General features: G+C 37.6%; 1 protein-coding gene across 6 annotated transcripts in view; it reads right to left on the bottom strand.

Moving 5' to 3' along the window:
• Positions 1-9,712: 9,712 nt before the first annotated feature.
• Positions 9,713-15,226, bottom strand: part of stac (C2 and C2B_Munc13-like domain-containing protein staccato) — a 248,855-nt gene continuing 243,341 nt past the window's right edge. For all 6 annotated transcript variants that reach the window (XM_083134650.1, XM_083134651.1, XM_083134647.1 and 3 more), the window contains 2 exons: positions 14,259-14,458; positions 9,713-11,821 (listed from right to left, as the gene is read on the bottom strand). In XM_083134650.1, coding sequence (XP_082990776.1) covers positions 11,727-11,821; positions 14,259-14,458 — 295 coding nt within the window. In that variant the 3' untranslated portion in view covers positions 9,713-11,726. The remainder of the gene's footprint in view (positions 11,822-14,258; positions 14,459-15,226) is intronic.

Here is a 15,226-nt window from a genome sequence, read left to right as displayed (position 1 = left end):
GAGCAGGTAGAGTTATTCCATTCTCCTTGTAATCAAGGTGTCCCGGGTTCGATACCCGGTGGAGGTTCATAGTGGTTCGGATCCCACTTTAAACTGTAGGTCCAGTCCCGATTAGCCTTACTGCGCATAAAGTGGACTTAAAACACCAAATCAACAACAACAGTTATGCCATTTGCCCTGTACATGATTGAAACAAGTAATTATTATCCAATAATACAAAGTTTCAACACTGGAGCAAAATTACAAACTGAAATGTTGCCTAGAAAATGTGTTACATTTTAGGTTCAGACCTCCACACGCACCTCCTTGATACACACTTATATAACCTTGGTCCCCAACCAATCAACATCTGATGATGAGAGGCAATGTATGCACTTGAAATGAACACAGAATAAACCTCGTTGGTAACCCAAGAATATTTGCTCGAAAGAATGAGCCATCATATATATATATATACACACACACACACACACACAAGTATATGGGAATCTCTCTCACTAGAATCTACTTAAACTTAAGCTATCACTCGACAAGGAGTCCAAAACTTCAGGTTGTCAAACAGGGGCGGTGCCAGAAATTTTCAACCGGGTGGGCAGAAACTGTATATTCATAGATTAGGGTGGGCGGGTATAGATGTATACATTTATATATACATGCATGTAAGACACATATATGTACGACATACATGCATATGTATCCCCTTCTCTCTTGCACTCCCGAGTTCCCTTCTGTTTTCCCTTTCCTTTTTATCTTTTCTGTTTTACTCCCTAATGCCTTCTTATATCTTTCTTTCTCAGCTTGTTACCTCTTTCTCCCTTTCACTTTCTCTCGTTCCATTCCTCAAACGTTTCTCTTAACTGCCATGCACACACACACACACATCACATGTATGTATGTGTGTGTTTGGTGTCTTCCCACTTCCTTTTCTAATCTATTCTCGCATCTTGATCCACTTCTTTGTCTCTGATGGACACAATTACAGGGTGTTTCATAAAGGACTTTACAACTTCGTAATTATATATAAATTTATTCACACGCCTCACAGAGCTGGTTTGGTGTCATTTTGTACCAAAATACATCAAGTTTTGACTCACGTAGTAGCTTCGTTCCATAGTAGCACCGCTAGTGCTGCCAAAATGGCCGCCTTCACTGGTTTCCAGTGAGTGTTTGCAGAGTTTGCAAATTCACTTCCAGCAAGACTGCGCACCGCCACACTACCTCGACGACGTCCGGGATTTCCTCAGTAACCGCTTTCCAAATCAGTGGATAGGTCGAGGTGGGCCGATTGCATGGCCACCTCGTTCACCAGATCTGACACCTCTTCATTTTTACTTCTGGGGATTTCTCAAGGATAAAGTTTTCAGACCACTCCTACCTGCTACACTCGCTGATCTCAGAGCAAGAATCTACGCTGCAGTTAAGGAAGTTACGTCTGACATGCTGCAGCGGGTTTGGCAAGAAATCGACTTCAGATGGGATGTCTGCTAAATTACCAATGGAAGTCACATTGAACCTTACTAACTTATTTTGTAGCAAAATACATCAAGTTTTTACCCTATGATACCAAAACCAGCTCAGTAAGTCGTGTGAATAAATTTATATATAATTACAAAGTTGTAAAGTCCTTTATGAAACACCCTGTATTTCAAGTAGTGTTTGTGTGTGCGCAGCCATACATTCTAATCACAATTTCTCCTTCAAGTGCAAAAATACAAGGCACATACCTACTCCACTTTATATAGGCTATTAGGCGACAGATTGTGATGGTAGACAATTGTAAAGGATTAAATTACTTTCTCGTAATTTAAATGCAAGTTCCTGATCATATTATTTTCATCATATGAGTTTTTGACTGAAACTTCGGGGTTAATGATCACTTTTCTTGACTTACAAGGTTATTACAACTGACAAATGTTTCTGAATGTTTGCAGTAACGGCTATCGGATGCCAAAACGTGGGGACAAGGACAGTTTACTTTTTTGGTAGAAACGTCTTAGCATTTAGAGGCCATACTGCGGGTGCAACAAGTGGCAAAATGTGGCGGGGTGGAAACCCTCCTCGCTGCTCCTATGGCGGGGAAAACCCTCCTCGCTCCTCCTATTCGCCGCCACCGGATATTTGGATTAAAATTTATGTCTTATTGGGAATGTAAACACACACACACGGAAAAACCAATTCTTTGATCATTCTGCATAAAGTATCCCCAGGCTATTTTGACAAAATATCGCCCAAAAGTAATAGTCAAGTAACATTGAAAAATCTGTTAGCTAAGTCAGTGGCGGTCCCTCCATGGAACAGAGGGAACAGGCTGTTCCTTCCTACTTATCGCCCATTGAAGCTATTTAAATTATCTATATTAACATAATAACACTTCTTTCTCCCGAAATCAACATTTCCAAAAGTAAAGCCGAAGAAAAACTTTCACCATGATTGGGCGTTTGTTTACTTCACCTACCCTCGTCGTTCCACCCTCTACGGCCTGATGCCGAGTATTTCCAACCACGCGCGAAGGTAAACGATCCTCACCACGGAAGCTGAACTTTCTAGCTGTTCCCTGCGAGAGACATAGTGAATTCCTTTTCCTTCGAATTTTTACTATGTGCTAAAGTTTAATTGCGTCGTAGTGATAGTTTTGAGTGTAGTAAGTCCACATTTTCCTAATTTCATTGCAAAATTGCGTCTGTCATTCATAACGAACTGGAAAAATTTTCTACAGTCTAAGCGTCTGCTAAATGCCTTGGCTAAACGCTGCGAAATAGCTTCCGAGGGAACAGCTCGCGTCCACCTGTTCCAACAGGCCCAAGACACACGCAGCGGCAGGACAAAAAAGCGAATGTATTGCGAGCGTAGGGTTGCGAATGTTGTATGATCGACGGGACGAAGACGAAATCTTTTAGTTCATTGAACTTTACAGAAAAGACAGCAAACCAACACCTAACCTATACTAACTGGATTAAAGACTAAAACGAAATCATACACAAGGCATTTTCAAACAAGTTACTACAACTCTATAAAATGATTAACTGGATACTCTTCCAGCGGCAAATTATTGTTGTCCTTGTTTGTCCCTGAGAAGGGAGTTTGGAACAGTTCGGGTTTTGTCATAATTTCTACAAATCTAGCGGACGTCATGAAAAACGCGGCCATCTATGTAATTATTTCATTGAGGACGTTTGAATTACAAGAATACTCAACTATACAAAAAAAAATGCCAACATAATCTACAAATAGATAGATGAAACAGGTTTCGACCAAACATATATTTCCTCTGATCACTCATAAATTGCTTTCATTATTTTTTTCTTTGTTGTGCATCAACAATTTTGTTTTTAATGTTTTCTTTACATTATATATCATATTTGCATTAACAATGTTACTGTCATAATTTTAACGTGCTTCATGTATGTCACTTCTGACAATTTGTAACATATGTATCGTATATTTATTTGGTTCATTTCAGTAAGGGTTGAATTTTACTTGGTCTACTATTACGACAGGTATGGGAGGTTGGGGGCGGGGGGCAAGTGCAGGTCACCTGTTCCCCTGCCTGATTTAGCACCGCACGCCACTGAGCTAAGTTGTTATTCTGTTTCTGAAGTAAGTCCTCGTTAATCATGCGGGAGAAGTGATACACGTAGTTAGAGTTAGATGCACTGAGGTAACAAATAGTTTACATTTTGTATAATGTGATTTTGAACACAAGGAATTCATCGAAATTGATCACTAATCACTATACCGGTAACTTTTCGAAATCCCTCAAATGCCAACCTCTATCCTGCGCAGTATACCCTGGAAACTTTAATCTTGCAGGCGAACGAGTCTCTGGCGCCTGGAACCACCGTCAAAATAATAATTTGTGGGGGTTGTAATTTCAATGTCTGCGTGTATTTGTCCCCCCCCCTCGTCATTTTCATCTAATCACCATTGAACCTCATTGTCGCCATTAGCTAAAATTAGCGGAAAAGTGACTTCACATAGAACAAATCAGTCGAATCAGCAACAACTCACTCTTCCAAAAATGGAGTTACATTAGTTCATACCACTTCGAAAGTTGAGGTGGTATGGTGGTAGTTTCAATTTCACAGTGTTTCATTGTTGGATCAAGGCAGCTAACTTCGTGAACAATAACGTTGTTTTCCGAAAGTCTCAAATATTTGTCTCTGGCAATACACCCTCTTATTGTGATAATATAACACGTTGCCCGCGAATTCTTTCTGTATATTTTTTTTTTCTCCAAATGGCATGACGTTGTCGCCTTATAATGAAGAGGTTCATCTACTGCCCGTTCTCCTGATGGGAGCACAATGCACACTGGTTCGAACTCCAGTTTAAACTGTAGGTTTAGTCCCGATTAACCTATCTGAGCATAAAATTTGACTTAACTAAACAAAATTTTCTTATGGGTACTTCGTGACATACCTTTTCTTCATTACTTCATCTGCATCTACAGCTTCTGTTGACCTTTTCGGCTAAACCTCTGATTAAACCATTCTCATCGTGATTGATTAGTTCTCTGACGCCCTCAAAACAAAGCTTCCTTCCAACCCCTTCTTTTAATTCTACGTAAATTAATCAAGAAAAATCGCATGATTACGTAACTGATAGGCAAAATTTATGTGTGGAACTAGGATTTCTAAATAGGATTAGCCACCCATTATCAATTCAATAATTCTGTTGCTTTTTCCAATCTCATAACTGTTACATCAAAATTAATATACCTTGGTATTATAGTGGTTATTGTGATTGCTTCTTATTAGTAGAACGGATTTCAATGTAGACCTAATTAAAAATTCGAAATAATTTATTGTGTTGCTGTAGGAAGCAACGCTGAGGTTTTTATTTGTTAATTTAGAGATTATTTTAATCATACGCAGGCCGGGATTTATATATGTGAAGACCTGGAGCTTACAACACCAAGACCCCACCACAATCCCCTTCACAGTTTCAGTTATAACTTTTCGCCAAGCTACATGAGGTAGTTAGTTATAAGTTTTTTCATCAAATCCGAAGTACCTATTTTTTTCTTTATGTGGTACTTTTCAAAGCAGTTTTTTCCCCCAGTGAAGGCCCGGAGCTGCAGCCCTCAAGCTTACCCTAAATCCTGATCTCATCTTGACCATACCCTGCATAAGGTTGCGCCTCCTAAGCCCACTAGCTGCTTCTGCTCGTAGAAGTATTCAATTGGTCACAGTTTTTTTGTTTCAAGATCTCTAGTAATTCCTTTTGCTTTCTAATGACAAAGTTATATCAGCTTTTTATGGGATGATGACATGTGAACATTTCTAGTATATGTATATAATATTCATAAGTGAAATATACATGTAATGAACACCAGAATACAGTTATTTATTGCAACATTCTCATATCTCTACGTATGTGTACTTAAAAATATAGTGAATTTGATTGGGTGGGCACAAGAATTTTTGGATGGGTGCTTGCCCACCCCTGGTGTCAAAACATATAATAAATGACTATCCCACTGTGATTAAGTGATCACCACTGGGGATAATACAAAAAAAATTCTAAGAACCTAGTGGACAAGAATTAAAAATAGTCAACTGGGCCACTGGCGTACGCAGGATTATTTTTTTGGGAGGGGCTGAAATTGAACTTGTATAGTACATACTTATTTTCTAGGGGGGTGCAATACATGGCAAGATAGCTATTTCATAATTTTAGAACTTTCTACTTTCAAAAATTGCAATCAGACACATTTTAAGGGGAGGGGGTATTTACCACTTGGATTTTTCCCAGAGTTTTTCACTGCTTTTATGTGAAAATGTTGATTTTCCCAAAATTTCGGAGGGGTCTGTAGCCCCATCAGCCCCTCCCTCTGCGTGCACCAGTGAACTGGGCCATGAGTGAAGGTCCTTAATTATACACTGGGGGTGGTTGAGATCCTCACTTTTCCCAACCAAAAGTTTTCCTTAATGATACACATTAAATGTGCACATCATGTCTTAATCTGCACAAGAAGCATTTCACTGTCAACTTCTCTATCCACCCAAATAATTTTCATTATAACAGTGGAAATAACCAAACCAATGTTCAGCAAGGAAACCTGATGATAAGAGAACTGTAGGAAGGCCAGAACGAAGAGGGATAATGTTGAGATGGACCTAAAGAAAATTGGTAAGAATGGAAAAGATTGCATTGATTTTGCCCAGGGTAGGAACAGATGGAAGGCTTGTGTTGCTGCAGCCATAAACCGTCAGGTTTAAGAAGGTTTGCGAGTTAGTTATTCTTCAGCATATCCTCCGGACCCTTATGTCATTGATAAGAATCCCTCCGTTGACCAGTTTATCTTCAAAAGTGAATAACGAGCACCAAATAGTTTGCACAGACATCACTAGATTAGATAGCGTACTCAATTGAGAGATTCTTTACTCGAGCAGGTAAAATGAGCAGTATACACTCGAAGCCCAGCAGTATATATATATATATATATATGTATGTATATATATATATATATATATATATATATATATATATATATATATATATATATATATATATATATATATATATAATTACACATATAACCGTAATTTGTATGTGGTAGTGGGTCTTCAAATATGGATTGTGAAGTGAAAGTTGCAGTGAAATTGAAACTTACATGAACATATAGTCATCTCATCCACGTAAAAATGTAGTTTAGTCTATCTTACCAATACAGTGATATATGAAAATGAAATACATGATTGTGGACTGAAACTACCAAGGTGGATATTTTATGTATGCATCTACGATTATTGTCACATTAAAATAATATTCCATTGTATATAGGGTTACCAGATCGCTATAAGGGAAAAGTAGGACATAATGTCCCAAAATGTAGGACACAAAACGTTCACAATAAACAATACATATTATAGAACATGTTAGGAAGTAAATTTAAATCGATACTTTTCAGCTTTAAAAAAATATGAATGCTTAATGAATTCTTAAATGCAAAATTTCCAAACTTGTAATCAATACTAAACAATATCTCTCTTCCTAACCCATGTTTTAACTCGTACTTTTCAGAGCAGCCAAGTTTTATCAAATTTTCAGGTTTAGTCAAAATATATTTATGAGAGACTGAACAGTAAAACTCATTGAAATTATACTGAACCAGTACCAAACTTTTTACAGTAAAGTAAAGTGATCCCCTGTGCATAGCACCACGCCATGAAGGTGTATAGGGGGTAACTCCCCACACTTTCTTGATCCGGTCGTGAGTGGGGGTGATGTGATCAGCATCACGCCCCTGACCGCCTTTACCCCCCAGGGTTTCCCCCACGTACCCATGTTATTCGACGCTGGGTGGGTGCCGAGGCCGCTTCCAACATTAGAAAAGTTCCCGGATTTGAACCGGCTGGGGATCAACCTGGGATCTTTAGCATGGTAGTCAGACACGTTACCGACTGAGCCACCGCAGCCACTAAAAACATTTTACAGACTTTTATGAAATAATTATTTCTCTCACGAGTCCATGATGCTGATGCTAATGAAAGTACTCTCTCAACTTATTCATTATGGGCTGGAATGGCAAACAAATATTCAGCAATTACCGTAACTTGACATGGTTACGAAAGTTTCATCTGGGATACTTCAATAACTTTGTTCTCTATACCCCCTGCTTGACAATTCATTGAATAAGAATTGGGAAATACCTTGTTCCATCAGTATAAACCCCACGGTAAGAAATTTTCCCCAGGCACTGAACAGAATGCGACCCCACAACTTTGTTGATTAATTGCTTCAGTTCTTGCTCTAGTGGTACAAACTTTTCTTTTCTTTTCGGACAATGACTGGATCAAAATAGATTTAATTTTTGGATTTGGGAGTGCAGTCCATAGACTTGTAACTTGCATGATTTCTCTTTGTTCAACTGAAATACGTATTTTCCTAATTAATATTATGTGACGTTAGCATAGAAGTTTAAGCCCACAGAAGGAATTCTCACAATTCGGAAACAATGTTTACAGCACATATCTAGTTTCCATTCCTTTTCTGTCTCATCAAGTGATCTTTGGGAAGAGAAATGGATCAAAACGAAGAAATTCATGATAGGTCCAAAATAAACACCTTAATAGGTTTTATTTAATTATCAATGATATTTCACTACAACTTTTTAACCCCTTAAGTGGAATTATTTGAACACGACACTACTGGTAAATGTAGTTTTTTTTAGCAGAATTTCGTTGAACAAAATAAAATAAAACAATATTTGCCTGCCTTTATGCAGTATTTTTTATAGAATTGCTTTCATATTCCATGGCAAATGTAAATACAACCATAAAGACGATAATACATAGCATATCAGCTTGTATGTACTTCAGGTTTATGCAGAATAAATCTTTCTGGTGTGAAGTCTTTGAAACAAATGCAACTCAAATGCAATGTCTGCATCACACAAACTTAGTTTTTGAGCCACATTTCGGTTTTCTATTATGCACGAACTACACCACACGAGAGCAGACAACTTTTCTGATGTCTTACTTACATTCTCTTTCTACTATTTCTTTTTCCTCTTCTGCTACCATTTTGTTTTTACTACAGCTAGCACAATCTCTTCTAATGTTGAATATTACGTTCTCAACATCTGGGCAATTGGTTGAGGATTTAGGTCAAAAGGTATAGGACCTAAATCCTCAACCAACACTTTCTCAACGAGGCACCATGTCAGGTGTCTGAAAACATCGCTTCAACCTGAAGGAGGTAGTAAAACCTTGGAAACTTAGTTCGACAAATCTCATGCTCTCGCATGTAAGTTACAGATTTTTAATCTTTTAACCTTTAGTTGATATTTGATTGTGAGCAATTAGCACCTTACCAGTATACAGGGTTATTATAAATGATGGATCCATTTTCAAAACATCATATTTATTGAGGTATAAATCCAAAGTGCACAAGCTATATACCAATGGAAAGAGGAAGGTTCAAAGTTTGTTACCATAATGTTTGTAACTGTTATAAATGTTCAATATGGCCACCATTGGCTGCACGGCAAACATCGACGTGCTAGCTTTTTCCTTTGCACACACTTCCAGTCGCTTGAAATTGCTGAAACCAACGGCTAATGCTTTTCCTAGTTGGTGGTTTGCTACCAAATTTGGTACAGAATGCCCACTGCACTGCAATTTGTGACTCACTTTTCGCGAACTCAAGCACGCAGAAAACCTTGTGCTCCAAGGTCGCCATCTCGCTCACAACTGACAGAGACGGTCCTCTCGCAAACTCTACTGGCCGCTTCCGCAACCACCACAGCCCGCCGGCCGCTGCCCGCCAGAAACTTTGAACCTTCCTCTTTCCATTGGTATATAGCTTGTTCAATTTGGATCTGTACTTCCCTACCTATGACGTTTTGAAAATGGGTCCATCATTTATAATAACCCATACACCACCTACAGTGAAATCTAGTTGAAGCAAACACAAGGTGTATACATATACGCATTGCAACAGCACACTGTGGATGGCATATATATATGCCATCCACACTTAAGGGGTTAAGAAGCTGGGGGAGCAGACTGGTATGACAGAGAAAATGAAGGACTGATATTCCCACCTCAGTCACTGCCCAATCATATGAAAAGTAACAAAGTATTATCATGTTACCAGGTTAAAGATTACATGTGAAAAAAAAATCTAACAATGGCCATTTTATTCATAACCTGACTACCAGTTAATCAGTATAGTCCCCAAGAAAAAGTAGAAATAAAACTAGAGCTTTTCTCATTATCCAAGTTTATTCTCTCCAAAAAATATTTACAAGGAGATAGGACTTAAACATGTGCTGATATTTTACACTAACACTGCAAAAGAAAGACATACAATAAAAACTGGACTTTGCGAAAGTGTAAATTCCATGTAACAAAAGCTTCAACCCATTCACTGCTGAAATTAAGTAGAATAATATAATAAAAACTTTGTGAACGTATTTCTACATAAAACAACAAATACTTTACTGAGTACATTTTGTGCAAATGATTTGCAAAGCATATTTATTTTCCTCCTATTAAGGCACATAAAATAGACCTGATCATGTAGCAATGAAAGGGTTGAACGAAGTAATCACAGACAATGTATTATTTCAATTTCAGTCAAGGAAATACTCTACAATTCTTGCTTAAGGAGTAAAAATTTGCACCAAAAGGAGATTTTACAAGCAACAAGAAAATATAGCTTTATTCTACCTGTGCGAATGCAATTCTGCTAACTTCAGTTTATTGTTCTAGACAACTGGTACCATAGTCACCCTCCTTGCATCGCATTATTCCAATAATGGCTATATCTCTGGCTCTTTGTTAAAAGTACATGCAAAGTTTCAGCTTCTGAATATAAACAACTGAAATTACACTCATATTATTGTGGAAATCTGATACATTCACCTTTTCATTTAAGTTACATTTAAAATAATAATTGGCAGATTTATTTGGAGTGCAATATGATTTAGCTACAGTGTGGTAGTAATACAAATTGCTACCCAATCACATAATAAAAAAATATATTTAATACCTAAATCCAAATACACCCTTTAGTAAATTGTTGCATTTAAAATATTTAAAAGTTGTATTTACAATGCAAATACTGGTATATTAAAACTGGCAATTAAAATCACTTTTATAATATTTCTTTGATTGCTTTTTCATTTTCTGCTTCAACATAAATCAGGTTGGAGGAAAAAATAAAGCACTTTTTTTTTGTTTTAATACAAAATGCTTTGGCACTATGATCAAAGGAGGAAAATATAGCAATAATCACATCCTAAGACAAATTAAAATTTAATAAAAAGTTATCTTAAAAATTCCATGCAGAATGTGTTGTGTGTGTGTGTGTGTGTATATATAAGTAGAAAGATTTTTTCATCAAAGTACAAAGTAACAAGGTAAAGCCAAATGTTGACGACTTTCCTTGGGTATGCTTTAATTTTCACAAATTCTACAAGGAAAAAGGTAACAGTTTTGAAGATTTTAAAATGTGTTTGTAATAACTATGACACTTCCATGCCTTCACAAGTGATGGTTAAGTAGAAATAAAACACAACACAGACTCCAGAGCTATATGAGAGCAACACATTGCACAATATAAAAGAATATCATCTGCATACAGGCTGGAAAATATACAATACTAGTCTCGCTCTTTCACAGAGACAAAATATTTCAAAAACACATGCTTGTAAACTAAAATCTATGTGGCACTGATGTAATATAATAATTCTTAATTCGTTTATGTGATATAAAAATTAGAAACTCGTATCAGCATCCTGGTATAAGTAACTAATTCCATGCATCTGATTGCTGAAATCACAGCTATCAGATCTAGCCACCCAGTAAAAGTTATTACAAAATACAGTGTTCACTTCATAGCATGATAAAATATTTCTTAAAAAAAATTGGATGATGAAGCCCTTTCGATGTTTTCTGCAACGTTCTGCTACAGAGGAAAATATCAATATTTACAACAAGTTTACACCAAGTTCTACTTGTAATGAATACTGGTGAGTATAGTACACAAAGTGCAAATTCTCCTTTAAAAACAATATCACTTCATAAATATATCATTCTCATACATTCAAGATAATACTCACATATGCACTGAATACTTCCATCACACATACATTGCAATAGCCACGATTAAAATATATGCCCATCTTAACACAATCACACTGTTACTTGGAATTGGTTTTGAGTGACACACTGCCTCTTTCTTGATAAAATTACAGTAGTTGAAAGTTTAGGTTTTCAGTGATGAGGGAATTTAGCTTTTTGCTTTTTCACAAAATCCTTGGCTAAGCGATCCCACTGCCTATGCTCCAATGCCTGCAGAGCATCGGAATCTGAAAGAAAAAAGGATATGCAGATGTTATACGCAATGGTCAGAGGGGCACAACCTTCCAGATGTCTAAAAGGGCAATCACCACTCCAATACAATACAGTTAACCCTTACAATATGGTAGCCGTTTTCCTTGTTCGCTTGAGTTTTTGATTTGTCCACCTTAGAGCATATGTTAATCAGTAGGGGCATGCGTATTTCGTTTTTGACGAAAAACGAATTATCAAAGGTGCGAGATTCATTTTGCTACCATGTTTTGTCACGAAATAATGCGAAATGAACTGCAAAATGCAAAATAAACTCTTAAACACGAAAATTTGGGTTTATTTACAGACACTGCACCTTCTGAGGTCTGCATTATCCTGCGAGTTATGCAATTCACGGAAAATTGATTTATTCTGCTGTTAATATTGGAGAAGCAAAAATTGACTCCTTTACACAGAAATAAACTTAATACTCCGATAACTATATAAATGTGCTATTAGAAGTGAAATGTTAATTTTGTGTAATAAGTGTAGTTTCTAAATCAAATTTAGGATTATATTCACAATTTTAAAACCAAAATGTATTTTTATATACCACTTTTTATCCGATTTTTCACCACTATAACACCGAAATTTTATTTTATTTGCCGCTTTGAAATTGACTACGTTTTTGTACCGAAATTTTGCTTTTTTTATTAATCGGGACTGGACCTACATTTTAAAGTTGGATCTGAACCACAATGTGCCTCTAATGGAAATCGAACCCCAGACCCCTTGATTACAAGGCCACAACGACATTGCCACTATGCTATTGGGGAAGCTGTTTTCCTTGTATTTGCACCAAATATGGAACAGTTTTAAGTGGAAAATTTGAAATTCTGTACATTTGAAATGGGGCTCTTTGATAGCCAGATGGATAGGACTCTTGCCTTTTGCCAGCTGTCCTAGGTTCGATTCCCATTTTGGTGTTGATCCAGTATTGTGAAGACAACTGTGGAGCTACTCCAAAAAAGCAGCAAGCTCCATATCTAATGCCAGAAAACAACAGTGATGGGACTATGCACTGACCACACATCACCTGCTGTGGCAGGCCTTTGTCCTTATAGGGCTGTTGCACCATAGAGTTTATTTAAGTTTAGTCTTAGAACTTTCTACACAGAAAATTTAAAATCTTCAAAACTGCCAATTGTAGCAAGCCATGCCTTGTTGCCTTCAGTACAAAATAGACTGCAAGCACATGCCACTAAAGAAAAATTTTCTTTCATCAGCTGGAAGAAAAATAGGAACCAATTTGAAAATATTTTTTTAATGGAATTTGGCCACCCCCTTGAGGCCACACAGGGATGCACTTTGCACCATGTCATGAGGCATATATAGGGGGATGTGAGGGTAGGGTCCCACACATTATCTATCTCTGCCATTTTGGAGGTAATGTAATCAACACCTTGCTCTGGCAGCCTTTACCCCCCCCCCCACCCATGGTAATGGCTGACATGGGACTTCTTACCCCCTCCCTTCCATTATTGCTTGCCTGCTTGAGAAGATCTCGCTGCATATGAATGCATGCTGGAAAAAATATTTGTTGCTTGCAAAACCCATGCTCGGATTGGCACTGCAGTAGGGATAAAAATTCTAAAAAATTAAAAGTAATATATCAGCAATGTGTATACTTCCATAAGCCAAACACCAAAAAAATATATATGAATACAATGTCCAAACCCCATATTAAGAACACATTGTAAAACGAAATGGTGAACTAAGGTATTGACTTTCATATTAAACAAAGAAGAAAAAAGCAGTTTCGCAGATAAAGTGAGGACTAGTTTCTCCATATTTATCTACTACCATGTCTCTCTCTCCCAGTTAATAACCCATAGCGCGACAGCCCTTGAGAGCCTTGGCTTACCTACCGACTGCTGGTCTCCCTCCCACACTGTTCCTCCGCCACCTGTTATAGCGTGCAGATCTTAGACCAGTATTGGGGTGTCGGGTGGTCAACCCGACGAACCCCCAGCCATTGTAGGTCTCCTCGATCGGGTTACGCTCACTCAATCGGAGCTTCCCAATTTCCTCACGATGGTGGGTTGCCACCGGCCCTATACGTAGGCCGAATAAATTCCGACCAGAGCCGGATTCGAACCTACGCCATCCCGCAGCGAACGATCTCAAGACGAGTGAACGCCTTAACCCGCTCGGCTACGGAGGAGGACCTCTCTCCCAGTTATGAAAACTAATTTTCAATAAAAAAAAAAAAAAAAAAAAAAAATTATTTTATAAAATATTAAAATAAAAAGACATATTAAAGAACAGAAAGATGGCACAGTTCGGAACAATATTATATTTAAGATAAGCACACAGAGACTCACAGCAAAACACATGTTTTGCTATAGAAGTAGAGAAAATTGAGAGTTTTGGAAACTCATTCGAAATAGCAAACTGAAGGAAAATTTCACTCACCTGACTTTGTAGGTCTTGTCAGCTTAAGATGTATCTGCTCCATCTGATGCAACCCAACTGTCATATCGGTAACAGGAATGTCGGAAAAGGAGTAAAAAGCCTCCGCTACGAAATCATTCATTCCTAGGATGTCATGGTCCTTGATTATAAATAGCAGCATTGCATCTTTCAGGTTACGCTGCTGCTCTGCTGTTACATTACTAGAATAATAAAAAGATGAGCACAATTTCTTAAATGTATAGTCAGGCAAGATTGATTTTAATTATAGGAAGTAAGACAAAAGATTTGTGGATTTGGTTTATTTTACTTTGCTTTCCTGTCACTTTTGGATAATGGCAAAGATGAGCATGAGTGATTGTGTGATGAAAGGATCCATGCCCAGGCTAGGATTCAAACAAGGGACCAGCTAAAAACAGGCAGCACCTTTCATGTCACCATTCCATGTGCCACAGCTCCAGAGCTAATTAAAAATTCCATTACTAATAGTTGTATCAGCACTTAGGCTATTTGCACCCTCCTCCCAATATGGGAGTACAGGGAAAAACAACTAATACATATATGCCCAGTGGTAGCGATTAGGGGGGCAAGGGGAGGCAGTTACCCCCTGCACTATGCACTAAACCTTAGCTACCAAGGGAAAGTAAACTGTCCTTGGCCCCCAGTTTTGGAACCCAATCGTCGCCATTGTATATGCCAGTGGATTAAAGAACAAATATTATGGAGATGAACTCCTGATAGGCAACAAAAAAAACAAAAAAAACAGCATTTCATTGATAAAAGCTAATACCATTATTAGGAACAAACTTCAAAATGTCAAATTAAAATCACCAAGTCGTTCATAAAAGCTACAGTTGTAAGCTGGTGCTCAGCTCATGTAAGGACAATACACACGACAACACCCCTCACATAGGTGTTCTTGGTGTCAGGTACAAATTGGCCTGCAAAAATGTAGTTTGAGGTGTACTACA

This window comes from Lepisma saccharinum, chromosome 1 (genome assembly GCF_977018435.1).
Source record: "Lepisma saccharinum chromosome 1, izLepSacc3.1, whole genome shotgun sequence".
Taxonomy (NCBI): Eukaryota; Metazoa; Arthropoda; class Insecta; order Zygentoma; family Lepismatidae; genus Lepisma; species Lepisma saccharinum.
Note: the sequence above shows the minus strand (reverse complement) of the source record. Positions and strands in the feature narration are given on the sequence as shown.